At 36.7% G+C, this 18081-nt stretch overlaps 2 protein-coding genes across 2 annotated transcripts in view; one reads left to right on the top strand and one right to left on the bottom strand.

The window, feature by feature from the left end:
* The window catches only part of tdrd6b (tudor domain containing 6b), a 48911-nt gene extending 45978 nt beyond the window's left edge, over positions 1-2933 (bottom strand). Inside the window, exon 1 of the mRNA XM_081348087.1 lies at positions 2804-2933. The gene's annotated coding sequence lies outside the window, so the exon portion shown is untranslated. The remainder of the gene's footprint in view (positions 1-2803) is intronic.
* Positions 2934-3728: 795 nt separating this feature from the next.
* Positions 3729-18081, top strand: part of smc6 (structural maintenance of chromosomes 6) — a 29514-nt gene continuing 15161 nt past the window's right edge. The window contains exons 1-16 of the mRNA XM_081348044.1: positions 3729-3813; positions 4224-4382; positions 6617-6734; positions 7295-7400; positions 7477-7613; positions 7703-7764; positions 7985-8065; positions 8158-8259; positions 8383-8502; positions 8592-8687; positions 10734-10880; positions 12265-12353; positions 14178-14345; positions 16843-17021; positions 17138-17339; positions 17433-17547. Of these exons, the coding sequence (XP_081204170.1) occupies positions 3799-3813; positions 4224-4382; positions 6617-6734; positions 7295-7400; positions 7477-7613; positions 7703-7764; positions 7985-8065; positions 8158-8259; positions 8383-8502; positions 8592-8687; positions 10734-10880; positions 12265-12353; positions 14178-14345; positions 16843-17021; positions 17138-17339; positions 17433-17547 (1896 nt within the window). The 5' untranslated portion in view covers positions 3729-3798. The remainder of the gene's footprint in view (positions 3814-4223; positions 4383-6616; positions 6735-7294; positions 7401-7476; positions 7614-7702; positions 7765-7984; positions 8066-8157; positions 8260-8382; positions 8503-8591; positions 8688-10733; positions 10881-12264; positions 12354-14177; positions 14346-16842; positions 17022-17137; positions 17340-17432; positions 17548-18081) is intronic.

The following is an 18081-nucleotide window of genomic DNA, read 5'->3' as shown; positions in this document are numbered from 1 at the left end:
AAATGGAAACAAACTAATTTAGAGGTTTTTAGAATCGCTTGGAAAGACAGTACGTCACGCTATAAAAAGGCCCTAAAAGCGGCCAGGGCTGAGCATCTCCGCAAACTAATAGAAAATAACCAAAACAATCCTAGGTTCTTATTTAACACCGTGGCTAGACTAACAAATAAACAAGCGTCACCTGAACAAAATATTCCGTTACAGTTTAGTAGTAATGATTTCATGAATTTTTTCACTGAGAAAATAGAAAACATCAGATCCACAATTGTAAACGTTCAATCTTCAATCGCGCCTTATAATTCAGCCTCGATTATCACCCCGCAAGAACAATTACAGTGCTTTACAACTATAGAACAAAAAGAGTTAAATAAATTTATCATTTCCTCTAAAACAACAACATGTTTATTAGATCCCATACCAACTAAACTATTGAAAGAAGTGTTACCTATAGTGGAAGAGCCTCTCCTCAATATTATTAACTCGTCTTTATCTTTAGGTCATGTTCCAAGAACATTTAAATTGGCAGTTATAAAACCACTAATTAAGAAACCACAATTAGACCCAAATAACCTAGCAAATTATAGACCCATTTCAAATCTTCCTTTTATGTCCAAAATATTAGAAAAAGTTGTGTCTGCCCAACTGGGCTCTTTCTTGCAAGAAAATGACACCTATGAAAAGTTTCAGTCTGGGTTCAGGCCGCATCATAGCACTGAAACTGCGCTCGTTAAAATCACAAATGATTTACTCTTAGCTTCTGACCAAGGCTGTATCTCAATACTAGTTTTACTTGATCTTAGTGCTGCGTTCGATACTATAGATCACACAATACTCTTAGATCGGCTACAAAACTATACCGGTGTTCAAGGACAAGCATTAAGCTGGTTCAGATCATACCTATCTGACCGCTACCATTTTGTCTATTTAAACGGAGAAAAATCGATCATAACTCCAGTAAACTATGGAGTGCCGCAAGGATCTGTGTTAGGCCCTCTATTATTCTCAATATATATGCTGCCACTTGGAAATATTATAAGGAAACATGGAATTAGTTTCCATTGTTATGCTGATGACACTCAACTATATATTTCATCACGGCCGGATGAAAACGCTAAATTATCCAAATTGACAGAGTGTGTTAAAGATATAAAAGATTGGATGACGCACAATTTTCTTTTATTAAATCCAGATAAGACAGAGGTAATACTTATCGGTTCAAAAAACCGCCCACAAAACCTCCTTCAATACAACTTTAACATAGTAGGGTGTCCTGTTACTTTATCCTCTACAGTAAAAGACCTGGGTGTTATATTAGATTGTAACTTGTCTTTTGAAAATCATATTTCATATGTTACAAAAACAGCCTTTTTTCACCTTAGAAATATTGCTAAATTACGTAACATGCTATCTGTTTCTGATGCAGAAAAGCTAGTTCATGCATTCATGACCTCGAGACTAGATTACTGTAATGCTTTATTAGCTGGTTGTCCTGCATCCTCAATAAACAAGCTACAGTTAGTCCAAAATGCCGCCGCTAGAGTTCTTACTAGATCAAGAAAGTTTGACCATATAACACCAATTTTATCATCACTACATTGGTTACCTATAAAGTTCCGTATTAATTACAAGGTATTGCTACTGACTTATAAAGCCCTAAACGGCTTAGCTCCAGTTTATTTAACGGATCTTCTATCGCCCTATAATCCATCGCGCTCTTTAAGATCACTAAATTCGAGGCTTCTGGTCATACCTAGGATATCCAGATCCACCAAAGGAGGGAGAGCATTTTCACATTTAGCACCAAAACTCTGGAATAGCCTTCCTGATACTGTTCGTTGCTCAGATTCGCTCTCCCAGTTTAAAACTAGATTAAAGACGCATCTCTTCAGCCAGGCATTCATATAATATTTTAATCTTACAGTTAAATCCGGTCTCTACTTCATAAACGCCAGAGGAGAACTGGCCCCCGACTGAGCCTGGGTTCTCCCAAGGTTTTTTTTTTTCTCCATTAGGTCACCTAATGGAGTTTTTCGGTTCCTTGCCACTGTTGCCTTTGGCTTGCTCAGTTGGGGATACTTAATTTGATTAATCGATTCAACAGTGCTATTGATCTGCATTACCAAACGTGGATGTTTTACACCAGAAACATACACTGATGTACTATTTTATTTAATACTGTGAAGCTGCTTTGATACAATCTGTATTGTGAAAAGCGCTATATAAATAAAGTTGACTTGACTGACTTGACTTTTCACCTCGACGATAAATATCGTCACGTTTTAATATCGCGTCACACCCCTAATTCAAGTTAATAAAATCATTTTTAAATAGACTGCATCTTATTTTGTTTAGTTGTCGATTCAGAATCGAAGGATAATTGATTCTCAAGTTATCCAGAATCGTGCAGCTCAAAAATATAGCCTAATACAGCACATACCACAAAAATACAAAAACAAATCAAATGTTAGTCATCCTGGTGATGACGCATACAGATACATTTGCATATGCTGCGGACCAGACTGAAAAACAAACAAAAATAACAAAATAAATCCTGACCTATGCAGGTCTTAAAAGTACAACAGAGCGAAGCCACAGAGTTTAGACCTGCCATACAACCACGACTAAATTAAGCTATAGGATTAAAATTATTAATTTAGCTGCATGCCTTTATCCAGCAGAGATGTTGGGCCTTATTCAATGGCTCATGAATCAAGCCTTTGAGGTTTGAACCTAAACACCGTTTTAATTGGTTAATTCGATAGCGTACTTGAAACAAACGATGAATTTGTCTATAAACACTTACCAAACATGAATTTCTCCCCATCGTATACGTGGATGACACGACTGACTGATTTTACAGCGCTTATAGTCAACTGAGAACAAACGCCATTAAAAAACGCCACTGGATGATTTAACGAATCAAACACGTCTGCGTCGATTGAGAGAGCGCGAAAAAAATAAGATCGCGCGTCACGTGACCAACGCGTGATTTGAACGCTGGAGAACAACTAATCCTAATGATAACACATACGTCTTGGGAAAATGGGAAATTATTTTCACACAAGAATAGATTCCCCAAAACACTTACAAACTTCTACGTTTTTCATAAGGAATCCATTACTTCTTATCGTTAAAATTAATGAAGAAAAAGAATGCCTACTTTGATAGAGGATCTTAAACTTGCTGCTTAAACTTAAAACTTTTTTTACAGTCTATGCTGAAACCCCCAGTCTTTTATTTATGGATTTATTATTAATTGAATGTGTTTTTCTTTTATTTTTTTCTTTCTTCATTTTACTTCTTTATTTATATTTTCTTTATCTTGCTATGCTTCTGTTCTCTAAAGACATTTCATATTTTGTACCAGGCCATTTATGTTTATTGTTCAATAAAAGTTCTAATCCAAATGATAATTTTACAATAGCCTAATTTAAATACGAATTGTTAATCGGCCTCAAAATGAATAAATGCAAAAATGTCTTTTCCTCAAAAACACCAGTTACTTTATTAAATAGAACAGTACAATAGCCACACTGTTATCGACAAATAATCATAGAAAATAACTCTGTCTGTAGGAAATCCATGACTCTAAAGTAGTAAAATTCTATTTTAGCAAAAAAAGAAAAATGGTTATTGTTGTAATTTGCTATCAGGAGGATATTCTACTAAATACGTTAACGGACATATTTTGCCTAGTAAGCAGAAGTTTTGCAGTCATTTTCAGAGGGTGGAGTTTGTTGTAGCTGCGCGCTGTCTGTCAACCAGGAAGTCCTCAATAAGACATATTTCACTTTCCAGATGCAAAGGAATGGCGTAAGTACAATCATATTCATCATTAATTTAATGCAATTTATGCGCTATTAAACTGTGTATACTTATGCGAAAGCGATTCTGATGTGCTGTTCACCTGTTCATGCATGTCAGTTGATTTATGTCACGGTAGTTGCTGTTGGCATGTTTCCAAGTGCATGTGTTTCCTCTTTGTGTTGCAGTATCTGTTGTTATTAATGGATTTCAGTGACATTTTAAAATCGTTTCTGAAATCAAATATGAACTACGTTGCTTTTAATATAATGTTTGCATAAAGCTGTGCAGAATTAATGGATAGGTTAAGTGGATAAAATAGTTTTGACAGCACGAATGCAGATGCATGCTGTTATCTGTGATGTGTTTCTGTGAAATAGCATTTAATAGTACAGTATGTCCTTTCTGCTTTCTTCTAGTTTGGGCATCTTTCTGACATGAATAAGAGGAAATCTTGTGCTCACAATGTTGTAAAACCCTCTAAGACTCCTAGGACAGATGGTAAAACACATGTACAGGATGAGGAGGAGGTTGATGAGGAAGATGGAGTCCAGCAAGATCACTCACTCTCTTCTTTGGTCAGTTTAATGATTTTCTGAACAGAACCTGATAGTGACAATGGAAAATGAATGCTCAAAAATGATTTGCCCATGATTTACTCACCCTCAAGTCATCCTAGGTGTTTATGGCTTTCTTCTTTCAGACGAACACAATCAGAGTTAAATAAAAAAATGTCCTGGCTCTTCCAAGTTTTATAATGGCAGTGAATGGCCGGTTTCTTTTTGAAGTCCATAAAAGTGCACCCATCATGATTAAAGTGATCCAAACGGCTCCGGGGGGTTAATAAAGGCCTTCTGAAGCGAAGCGATGCGTTTGTTTGTGTAAGAAAAATAGTCATATTTAACACGTTATAAAGTAAAATTCTAGCTTCCAAATGGCCATACGCAGTCTACTTGCGTCTAAAGCATAACTTGTGACTTCGGAAGTAGCGTAGTGCGTCATTGCGTAGCGTAGATATCAGCAGAACGTCGCAAAACTCGCATAGTTGCGGTTTACACTTAAGTGAAAATGTACTTTATTTTACTTTAGAAAGTTTTAAATATTGTTCTTTTCTTACACAAACACATCGCTTCACTTCAGAAGGCCTTTATTAACCCACCAGAGCCATATCGAGCACTTTTATGATGGATGGATGCACTTTTATGGACTTCAAAACAGAAACGGCCATTCACTGCCATTATAAAGCTACATTCACTAGCCTTGTTGACAAGTTTGGGTGAGTAAGGACAAAATGCACAAGAGATACTGTGCGTTCACACCGTGAGAGAACGTCAAAGTGGCCGGAAGTCATTTGGCGGTGAGCGGCGAGGAGAGTTGGAAGTCAGGTCAACTTTATGGTAATAGCTATGACACGGTTCAGCGGCAACCAATCGGAATGTAGAAGTCCTCCGCTTGAGAGGATTCCAGAGAACTTTGGTTCCGACCACATTAGTTTCCAGGCAAAATAGAGGAGAGGTTGATCGTGTGAATTTGATAAGAAGGTGCGCAACATTATTTATTGGCAATATTTTTGTGCTAGAATGCTTGTTTTTCAGTGGGAATGCAAATTAGATTAGCATTTAACCAGGAACACAAAAGCCACACCACACAAATGGCTTTTAATTGGTTTATTTCGTTAGCAAACATGTCACTATAATTGTTAAAGTCCTTTAAGTTGCAAACGACTTTTCTCCAGTGTGAATTTCTCCAGTGTTGTGACGTATTTCCAAATGTAACAGAATATTGAATAGAGGGCGGGGTTTTACTTTAGCGCTCCTCTCCATCTCTCGCTCATAGCAGACTATCGGTTTGAGGATAGTGGTTAAGCGGAAGTAACTAATCAGATTTTGATTAAAGATTACCACGGCAAACATTTTTTTTCTGAGAAAGACTAGTAATATGTGCTAACAAAGTAAATAAGGTCAATTTTGATTTCATGTCGACTTTTAGTTCTTTCCATCGATTAATTTCTTAGTTTCACATTTAAAAGATTCCATGTGGTTAACTTTGTCAGTCTGCACAACTACTTTGTCAGTCTGCACAAATAATGATCAACATGTGTGTTTGCTTTGCGGCCCCTTTAATAAAGTTTAAAAAAGACCAAGCATTCGATATACGTCAGAGCGTCCACAAATCTTTCTATGGCGTTGTTGGTAGGGCGACGAGAACGACTTTTGCCGCTCTCGTCGGCGGCAGTGTGAACGCACAGATCCTCCCATCTTATGTGTGCATCCTCGTTTCCATTCCTCGCTTCCTTTCCTTGCCGTCTTAGCTCCATCCCCTTTAGGAAGCGAGGGAAGGCTACACTTGTGTATCCTCGCTCATGACTCCTCAGGAAGCTTCCTCGCTCCTTGCCTCCTCATGGCGCAATTAGAGAATTGAGATGTCCTTCAAGATGACTGAGTTTGATCGGTTTCCAGGTCACAGGCTGGAGGACGGAGGAGCGAGGAAACAAGGAAGCATCAATTTTAGTATTGAGAAGCACCCATAGTACGCCTAGTAGATAGTAAAATCACTTCTTTGGTAGCAGAAATAAACTGCTGCAGAAGAAAATAGGTGATGTGCAAAATGTAAGGAGTAATTGCATTACTCATCACAGATGTATTGGAGTAAAGAGTACATATGCTTATTCAAAAATGTAGCCAAGTAGAGAGTAAAAGTAATGTTGATGCTCAGTAAAACTACAAAGTAGCCAAAAAGATACTTAAGTACTGCAACTGATTACATTTACTTAAATACTTTACGCCACTGCATTTATCTTGTGCTGTTTCAGAGTGCCGGAGACATCGGCGTGATAGAAAGTATCACTTTAAGGAACTTTATGAGCCACCATTCGCTTGGACCTTTCAAATTTGGACCAAATGTCAACTTCATTGTTGGGAACAATGGAAGTAAGAATTTCTTTAATTCAAATTTATATAATATGAATTATTTGAATGTGCAATACCAGTCAAACATTTGGAGACACTGGAAAGCATTTAAAATAAATTGTGCCTATATATTTTTTAATGGCTGTTATTGGAGCAGATTGTGAAGGAAATGCTTATTTCATAGTTTTGATGGCTTGACTTAACTGCTGTCTTAAAATGTGCAAAATACTTACAAAATGATGGTGGATGTGTTCAGACTGTATAAATTAGTGGTTCTCAACCCTTTTGACTCCCAAGTCCCCACTTTGTCCGAGACAATATTCAAAGGCCCTCCTATCTAAGCTGATGTACCTCTGTTTAATGTTTTGCATAATTATTTTAATGCTTTTTAGCATTTTAATTAAGATTGTTATTTAACTAAATTTAAATAATTTTAAGACTAATTTTTAAGAGTGGGTGCTGCCCCCCCCCCCCCCTAGTTAAAAACCACTGGTATAAATGTCTCAAAAACATGAAAGTATTAACAATGTTGTTCTCAAAAATCACTCTTTCCTCAATGTATTTTGTGATGCTACTCTAAGCTGGGAAAAGTGCCATTCTGACAGCACTTATAGTGGGTCTTGGTGGAAAAGCAACTACAACCAATAGAGGAACATCTTTGAAAGGCTTTGTGAAATATGGAGAGAGGTTAGTATATTTTAAGGAAAGAAGCACTAATATATCTGTATATTATAAAATAATGTATTGATCCTTTTGTTTACAGTTCTGCAGACATTAAAGTGAAATTAAAAAACAGAGGAAACGACCCTTATAAAGGTGACATTTATGGAGACAGCATCTGCATTGAGCATCGGATCTCAAGTGATGGTTGCAGGACTTGTAAAATCAAGAGTAAAATTGGTAATAGCATGACTTCTGTTGACAAGTTTTTATCAGAAACAGGGCTTCCTCTCTGTTCACACATATATTGAGATTTGCTCTATTTTTAGGGCATGTCATTTCCACAAAGAAGGAGGAGTTAACTGCTATACTGGATCATTTTGGCATCCAGGTACTTTCTGTACAAAAAAATCAGCTCGCATATAGTGCAATTTTATAAAAGATTTCATGTTCTTTTACCTATTTGTAAGTAACAAACTTTTTTCGGTGACATTTTGGCACAGGTCTGCATCAGTCAATTTAGTTAAAAATCTAGTTGTTGTAATCATTTTGTTGTTTAAAGCAAAGCACACAAATCTGTAATGTCTTTATTTCTGTATTTCATATTACAGGTTGACAATCCTGTGTCAGTCCTTAATCAAGAAATGAGTAAACAGTTCCTGCATTCAAAAAGCGAAGCGGACAAGTACAAGGTGATTTATTTTTCTTATACCATACACCAGTATTTAAAGCAGTGATATACGCCTAACTACTTTCACACTTTTTTTTTTTTTTTTTTTTTAAGTTTTTCATGAAAGCAACTCTTTTGGAGCAAATGAAAAGAGACTACATTCACATCAAGCAGACTAAAGCCTTGACACGTGACCAGGTGGAAAGACAAGAGGAAGTGAGGCTTTACTCATATGCTAATTCATTAGTCATGTATCACCCTTAGTGTTTCTCACACTTATCTACCCACAATGCACCACTGTGGTAACATCACACATATGTCATATCTCTATATTTTTAGTGTCTCAAAGATCTCAGGCAGTTGTTCTTGCAAAAGAAAGAAAGATATGAACGCTTGTCGTCGCTCAACGATATGAGACAGACTCTAGAGGAGCTGAAAAAGAAGATGGTGTGGTGTTTGGTGCGTTATTTTAGTGTATCTTACTGAAGTGTGAAAAATTCTCTGTTAGAGAGTTTCTGTTAAACAGTGTCTCTGTTTGTTGGTTATAGGTGAGGGAGAAGGAGAGACAAGTTGAACAGCTGAAGGAACAAATTGAAAAAGAAGAGTATGATTGTAAAAATGAAGAAAAACTGCAGCTCTGTCAGGTTTGTGTGATTAATTGTATTGATTTGGGTTTGTTGTATAGTTTTTAATACCAGTTAAACATCATTGTCAAAGGTGAAGTGTTTTAATTGATGATTGTTACATCTTGCATATAGATATATACCAAAAAAAAGAAAAAAGAAAAAAAAATCTACTGACCCGAATCGGCAGTGTGTATATGTATATGTGAAGACCTCCGATGCAAAAGCCTCTAAAAGCCACCTACAGTATGTCAAAAATGAGATAATAATATTGAGTGAATGCTCTCCGCACATATAGCCTATACGTTCATCAAATACTTTCACTTCAAACCTACTAAATCCCAGCCTCAGCCCATTCAGAAATTCCAGTACTTGGGTATAAACCTATTAGAGCTGGGCGATTTTTTCCCCTAAAAAAATCTGAGATTTTTTTATAAAAAACTCGATTTACGATTCGATTCGATTTTTCTCCCCCCATTTAAAACAAAATAACTGTGAACTGTAAATATATTTTAAAAATATATATTTATTGTATTTAATTAAAGTGCATCAACATAAAATTGCAAAGGCAAACCCTTTCTCTAACTGAAAAGTCACTGTGCAGTGTGCAACAAAGATTGTTAAACATCCAAATTATTTATACTGTATTTGGATTGAGCTAATAAAACAACAAAAAATCCTGAGGTAACTCTTATGCCTGGTTCAGATTACACGATTTTTTTGTCTGTTACGATAGTCACTGTCAGATTACACGATTTTGACTCCTAAAAATCTTGTCATGTCATGGACAAGAAACATGTCAGACTACACGTTGTTTTCCGACCAGTCATCGCGAGCCGTCTCACACACTCATTCACTCGCACATATAGGCTACACAAGGTCACTCACATAACCTACACACACACACACACACACACACACACACACACTCACTCACTCGCACATACACACACACTCTCTCTCTCTCTCTCTCTCTCTCTCTCTCTCTCTCTCTCTCTCTCTCTCTCTCTCTCTCTTTCTCTCTTTCTCTCACACACACACACACACACACACACACACTCTCGCGCACACACAGTCACACACACTCACTCGCTCACTCACTCGCGAACACACACTCTCACTCACTCTCCCTCACTCACTCACTCACTCGCGCGCGCGCCGTCGTCGTCGTCGTGGAGGACCGTTAAAACATTAAACATGCTAGTCTTTTTGTCGTGATGTCGTGAAGCATCGAGGGCTGCGCCGCAGGGAGCGTTCTACGGAAACCCTGAAGGAAGATTTGGCGAATGCAAAATGTATGTATTGGGAGAAAAAAAATCTAAAAAATCGATTTTTTGAAAATATGAATCGATTTGACCTACCAACTCGATTTTTAAATCAAATCGATTTTTTTCCCAGCCCTAAAACCTATACATAGAAGCCTTATAAAAATGTTAATATTAAAGAAAAACTTTAGACGGACTTAGAGGCTTTTGCATCTGAAGTCTTCATATATATATTTATAAACAGTATATACACACACACTACTTTTTGGGGTCTGTAGATTTTTTTTCTTAAGAAGTTAATAGTTTTATTCAGCAAGGACACATTAAATTGATCAAAAGTGACAGCAAATACATTTATAATGTCACAAAAGATTTCCATTTCAAATAAATTTCTATTCGTCAAGAATCCTGGAAAAAAATCTGTCACAGTTTCCTCAAAAACATTAATCAGCACAACTGTCTTCAACATTGATAATAATTTGAAATATTTCTTGAGCAGCAAATCAGCATACTGCATTTAGAATGATTTCTGAAGGATCATGTGACACTGAAGTCTGGAGTAATGATGCTGAAAATTCAGCTTTGCATCACAGGAATACATTACAATATATATTCCAATAGAAAACAGTTTTTAAATTGTGATAAAATTATTACTGTTTTTTTTTTCTGTATATTTGATCACATAAATGCAGTCTTGGTGATCATAAAATACTTATTTCAGAAATATTAACAAATCTTACCAACCCCAAACTTAGTAGTTATTTAAAAAAAATTTTTTTGTAAAAGTCTTATTGCTTTTCAGAACAAAGTTTCCACTGCTGAGAAGAGATTGCAGGACATCCAGATGAAGCTTTGCACACTTAGAGAAGAGCAGGAACAATTGGCAGAGGAGAGCCATAAAATGAAGGAGGAAATTAAAGTCAAAACAAAAGCACAGAAAAATCAGGAGGTGAGATGTCTTTGTTTTCTCTTTCTGTTTGTTATTGCTGCTTCCAATAAAATCATAAATTGACACATGCACACATGTATATTTTAAAATCTCAAGCTACATAATACTTGCCTTTTGTTTTGATGAAGACTTGCATCTCTCCACAGTTAGAATAAGCATTTAACATTGAGCAACTTTGCCTGTTTGTAGTATTTGTTATTCTTAAAGGAATATTTCACCCAAAAATTAAAATTCTTCCTTTTGGCATTGTTCTGTGGAACACAAACAATGTTTTGAAGAGTGTTTGTGCTTTTTTTGCCCATGCGGTGAAAGCATAAAGTGACAAGGGGCTGTCAATAGTTCTACATCATCGCACCATAGGCCCCTCCCGCTGGCATTCGGTCGTTTAATGGCTGACATTTGCCTACACTGGATGTGAGCGTCGCGTCAAAAGCAAATAATGCCGTTTATAATCACTGACGCTTTCTAAACTGGAAACAGAATACAGATGCATGGTCAGTTTCTGACATAATACACGCAATTGAGTCTGTCGACAACAGGACAGATGAAAGAGGCAAAGAACGTTAGCTGTGACACGTTCAGTTTAAACAGCTCAAGGATCCCATTGTCAGGATAAAGTGGATAGTTTAATCGTCGGAGGATTATATATTAAATGTTTGTTCGGAGCGTTTTGTAAACGAGCCCAAGGCACAGTGCAATGGAAAGTTTGCAAAGAAACTTTTAAAATAATTTAAAAATCCTTGACATGACCCCTTTAAATAATGGCAAAAGACTAAAAATATTGCTCAACACATGTATGGACTACTTTTATACAGTTTGTTTGTCAGCTCAAGTCATTCACTTTCTTTCTGAATGGAAAAGAGCAATGTGAACCATCTCATTTTGCGTTGAAAAAGAAGAAAGTCTTATGGGTTTGGAAAGATCTGATGTAGAGTAAATGATTATACGGTTTTAATTTCTGGGTGAAATATAACTTTAAGTTAGCTGCTTGCTTAAAGGTGCTGTAAGTGATGTTGGGTGACGTCACTTCTTGTTGATGTTAAAAGTATTGTCAAACAAAACGGAGGCTAGCTAGACCCTCCCTCCTCCTCATCCGCGCACTAACTCCCCAAACCCCACCCCAAATCCTTCTTGTCGGTTATTGGCTGGAACAGTTTGTTTTTCTTGCCATTTGTGGAACCTGGGGTGTCTACAGAGGCCTTGTTTTTTTTACAGTGTGTTCAGGGGACAGGCAGCTAGCGGATGGTGAGGAGATGTTTGCTGTATGTGTCAAAAAATGTTTTGGCCTAAAAAACGCGTGACATCACTTAGAGCACCTTTAAAGCAGGGTCCTTGTTGATTTCTTAAGAGTTTGTATAGGTTTTTTAGATTGCCAGTTTTTCAGGTGGTTTACTTCCGCGCTGAGAATAAATTGAAACAATTAGAAAAGGAGCAATGCCTTCTTCAGGAGAGAATTCACAAAATAAGTCATGGGTGAGTCCATTTGTTGAGGGAACACCTCTAATTTTAGGCTTTCTGTTTTTCAAATTTGATGACAGTATGTTTCATGTCATACTGTAGGGCGTTTTCACACCTATCTCATTTGAAGAGGTTGGTTAAGAACCGGTTGCATTTTCTTCCTTAGTTCAGTTCGTTTAGGCATATATTTGAACTCAGCAATCGCACTCGGATCCGCACCAAAACAATCACTCCGAGACCGCCAATTGAAAACGAACTCTGGGGTGGTTCGGTTGAGGTGAGAAAGCTATCCGACCCATCTGAAAGGATTAGCCAATTGATTAGCCAATTACTGCCTGTTGATTGGCATTTGTGAAATTTCCTCTATTATTATGAAAAAAATCTTTGGGAAAATCTTGCTTTGGAAATACATGATTCGTCAAATAGGCTTCATTCGTAAATTCAGCATATTATAATGAAAAACAGCTTTTTGAAAAGCACATTTTATTGTGATTTTTTTATATATATATTTAAACAGTAATAGTGTGTGAAAGAGGATATTGTGAAATATATTAAATAATAAATGTTGTTTTTTCATGGAATTTTACAAAATAAATAGATACATTTATTAATTAATTAAATTAATTAATAATTAATTACTTAAAGGATTAGTTCACCTCAAAATGAAAATTTCCTGATAATTTACTCACCCCAATGCCATCCAAGATGTCCATGTCTTTCTTTCTTCAGTGGAAAATAAATTAAGTATTTTGAGGAAAACATTTCAGGATTTTTCTACACACAATGGACTTCAATGGCAACCAGAATGTTTAAGTTCAAGTCAATGAAGTTTGAAAGGGCTCTGAAGTGCTTCAAAGGGCTCTGCACAATCCCAGCTGAGGAATGGGATCTTATCTAGCGAAACGATCGGTCATTTTCTAAAAAAATATATAAATTTATATACTTTTTAACCACAATTGTCCGTCTTGTGCTGGTCTGCGACGCGCCACGCATTGTGTCATCACGTTGGAAAGGTCACGAGTTATTTGTCTGTGTACTCCGGTCCAAAAAGGTAGGGAAGGGCGAAAAATTCCATCTCATTTTCTCTTCCAACTTCAAAATCGTCCGACATCTTTGTTTTAATTTATTATTATTATTTTCTTCTTTTTTTTCGTGACCTTTCCAACGTGATGACTCAATGCGTGGCGCGTCGCAGACCAGCACAAGATGAACAATTGTGGTTAAAAAAGTATACATTTTTATTTTTTTTAGAAAATGACAGATCGTTTCGCTAGATAAGATCCCATTCCTCAGCTGGGATTGTGCAGAGCCCTTTGAAACACTTCAGAGACTTGAACTTCAACTTCATTGACTTGAACTTCAACATTCTGGTTGCCATTGAAGTCCATTGTGTGTAGAAAAATCCTGAAATGTTTTCCTCAAAAAACTTAATTTATTTTCCACTGAAGAAAGAAAGACATGGACATCTTGGATGGCATTGGGGTGAGTAAATTATCAGGAAATTTTCATTTTGAGGTGAACTAATCCTTTAAGTAATTATTTCAGAATAAACTGGTGCATTTAATTGTTGTTTTATTGAATTCTTTATTTATTGAATTATTTCATTTTGAGTAATTTGGTCCTCCATAACACATGACATGGTACACTTTGAAATGTTGCCTTGTGAAAAGCGAATGAACCAAGAAGAAAATGCTACATTGTAACAAATTAAGTCCCTGTTTCTACAGGTCTGAAAACGCCCATAGTTGTCATTTGTTCTACAGTATCTACAGGATTCAAATGAATATGTAGTTAATGTAATAAACTAATTTGACAATGCTGTCAATGTCACGTTTTTAGCAGTGGCAGAAGAAGTCATGAGACTCAGCACGCACAGCATCTAAAAAAAATATCTGCCTTCAAAAAACAACTGGAAGAGCTTGAGACAGAGTCCAGCACTCTGAATCAAGAGATTAAGGACAAACAACAAGCTCTGTTTAAAGGAAGAGAGGAATATGATAAACTGAGGTAAAGTCTGGCAACTGTATTATTTATGGGGCTTGTGCCTTTAAATGACTGGACAGTGAGGAGGAAGACAGGAATGTGGTGGGACACAAGGCATATTCAAACGTTACGTGAACCGCTGCAGTACAGCTTCCACAAAGTCTTAAAATGTACCTAAAATGTGAAAAAAATCACCATCTTTTGTGATTTAAACAATATTTTATGTAAGAACATTCTAAGTTGCAAAAACATCTTCTGTACTTCAAGAAGTAATGATAAGAGTAAAATGTAGTGAAGTCTGTCAAATTGTGATTTTTTTTGCCTTTGTGTAAAAATGTGTGACCCTTTTAAAGACAGAACCAGCTTGGCTTGTCCAAGTGAAAAAAAAATTACCAAAATGTATTTGAAATACATTTATATTCTACTGAGTATACTACAAAAACTTAAACATATGTATGTACTTAAAGGTATAGCGGAGGATCTTTCCGAATTTTAGATAAGACCCGCCCTCTCCACTTTTTGAAAAGTTTGATTGATTCACCAGAATGATTGACAATTAGGAGGACCAATAGTATATCACCTCCACCCGGAAGTAAAAAATCCTCCGCTATACCTTTAATATAAATACCCTACAATTGTACTTTTGGCATACTAAATTGAAATACTTAAAGTGCCCCTATTATGCTATTTTAAAGTTTCCTAATGTTGTTTTGGAGTCTCCTACAAGGTTTACATGAATCAAAGGTAAAAAAACTGTTTAATTTCCACATAATATACATTTGCACATCACCACATTTTCAGTGATTCTCAAACGACTCGTCAAATGAATCAATCTCTCTAAATCCCGCCTTTACGCGAGCTACTCTGCTCTGATTGGCCAGACAGCTCAGTCTGTTGTGATTGGTCTACCGCGTACAGCGTGTGTCAAAAACAAAAGCCTGTTGCTATAACGTCAGCTCTGCTTGTCCTGAGGCTTCCTACACCGTAAACTAAACACAGTAACGAACAATGACGTTGATTTTACCATATCAATGCGAGCCGAGTCCGAAGATGAAACATTGAAAGATCTAGTCATTCAACCCGAACCTCCATCGCAAGGATGACTCGAGCAGGACGTTTCTCAGTGATACGCTACTCAGTTTGAGGAACATTATGAGATGTTGCAACTGTAATTCCTCACCATCAGCATTAACAAGTGCATGTCCATCAACAAACCGATTATTTTACTTGTACTAATTTATTTACAGAGTATTTTTTCTAATTTATTGCGGTGAACATGTGGAAACTGTATCAATAACAGTGCATACATTAGCCGAGCTCTAGCGTGAATGACTGATGTAACATACGTTGGTAAAACGAATCTTGCTCCATGCTTAATCTTTCCTCAAAGTAGTGAGAACAACAGGTGGCCCACAACTGATTAGCAGAAGTATTTCAGTAAGACAGTGAGAATGTCAGTTAGCAGGAGACCTACTCAATATAAAACTGAAACTAAGTATTTTGAACACCATCTTTCAAGAGCAAGCGGTGTGCGAATCCTACACTGAACTCCGAGATTTGAGAAGCAAAATAAGTAAAGTGTCGTAAGTAAAATAAAGGGCACAGAGCAAAAGTTTAGGATTATATTGCTGTGGTATCGTGGTAAAGATGAATTTTAACCACTGATTCTTCACATGCTCGTCCTTGGGCAGTGGAAAAAAACTGGCTTTACCTTCACATTGTAGAGCAAAGCCTCTTCTCGACATGATGCTGTCCAGTGTCCACAGGAATCAGCTGCAGTGTTCGAGGGGTTTCAAGTTTCCCCTGGTGTCTGTGCACGCAATAAGTGGATAGGCAATATGCTAATGTTTCATCTTGACGTCACAACGAAACAGCTTATGACTCGTTTGAAAACGATTCATTTCATTGACTCAGAGTCGACTCTTACTTTTGAAAGACAATAACTTTGTATACGGTGCACATTCAGATTTAAAACGTTGCAGTATGTTTATATTCACATTCATAGCTATGTTACTCACTGCGTGAAAGGTCATTTTCCAAAATCCATAATAGGGGCCCTTTAAAGTCTGCTAAATTGGAACAACTAATTTTGTTCTTAATGCATTTTAGTTATCCAGAAATAGTGCTGAGGTTCAACTAAAGATATACTTAAGTATATTTGATTGTGCTAAAATGAAACTATTGCAAATATACTTTAGGTACACCTTAAATATCTTGCATTTAAAGAGTGATATTATACAGAGATCATACTATCCTTACTAATAGTGATATTAAAACACGTTTTAGGCTTAACATGCTTTGTGCAATAAAGAGGTCCTCCAAATAAAGTTTGATTGTAATATTTATATCAGTAAGTTTTAAGCGATATGTCAGTAAATATGTTAATGTATTTGTAGAATTTGTATATAAAATAAATGGATTTTAAATACATTTTGGTATAGGTTTTTTTTCACTAGGGTGATCCTTATTTCTTGCAGTATTTTGATATATTACAGTATTGGAGTTTTTCTTATTTTTTTAGCATGGAGGAAAAAAACATCCAGGTCTCTCTGGAGTTCAAACTGAAGAGAAAAAAGCAGCTAATGGCCAGCAGATCCAACAGACTGAAACGGTTTGGTGATCACATGCCAGAATTGTTGGAGTTAATCGACAAAGCCTTCGCTCAGGGGCGATTCATCAAGAAACCTGTGGGACCAATAGGTGAGAGACACGCCAAATCTTCAGATTATTCACTGAAATCTTAAACACAAAACAAGTCATTATTCACCTTTCTTGTTGAATTTACCATTAATAAAATGTTTTTTCTTCTTCGCTAGGTGCATGCATCAGCCTAAAGGATCCCAGTTTAGCCGTGGCTGTGGAAAGTTGCTTAATAGGTTTCATCAAAACTTTTTGCTGTGACAATTACAGGGACGAAAAAGTCCTGCAAGGACTGATGTCATCATATTTCCCAAAAGGCAGTAGGCCTCAGATAATCGTGTGCCCATTCACAGACCGTGTTTATAACGTTCAAGGCCGGTAAGAAATATTTGTGTCCAGAAATGGGAGTTTCTGGAGACCGAGGTCTTATGTATGTACGGTAATTATGACGTTTCTATGTTTTCTTGTCAGTGGAGTCAATCATCCTGAGTTTCCATCAGTGCTGGACTGCCTCAATGTCGAGAACCCTGTGATAATAAACTGTCTCATTGATATGAGGGGCATTGAGTGCATTCTGATTATCAAAGTAAGTCGACTTCAAATGTTTTTATGCAAAACCATGCTTTTTCATTGCAGATTTATAATAATAATAATAATAAAAAAATATATATATACTGTATCTTATGCTCACAAAGGCTGCATTTAATATAATATACAGTACAGTAAAAAATATTTCTATCCTGACAACTCTGTCAAAGGTGGAGGGTTTTAGACGAACTCTGAAAGCACGCTGCAAACTGCTATAGTGAATGATAACCAGCCATTTCACGAGTTCACACTTACAAATAAGTCAGATAGAATAAATGCGTATTTGGCGTGCTGTCCGAGGAGAGGGCTCCGGGCTCGGTATTTGGCCCGAACCCAGAGTACTCCCCCCGTATTCCTGGCTGTGAAAGAACAAGCCAAGAGTGAGGAGTCGGGGTGGTGGAGGGATGCTGAAAACTGTCAAGGAAGTTAGGTGAGTTGACAGAGTGAATATATATGCAGGGGCGTAGCAGCCATTATAAAAGTGGGGGGGACAAAAGCTGTATGTGACCATAGGAGGTGACCCAAAGGTGAT

Source organism: Scardinius erythrophthalmus, assembly GCF_964197995.2.
Source record: "Scardinius erythrophthalmus genome assembly, chromosome: 19".
Taxonomy (NCBI): domain Eukaryota; kingdom Metazoa; phylum Chordata; class Actinopteri; order Cypriniformes; family Leuciscidae; genus Scardinius; species Scardinius erythrophthalmus.
Note: the sequence above shows the minus strand (reverse complement) of the source record. Positions and strands in the feature narration are given on the sequence as shown.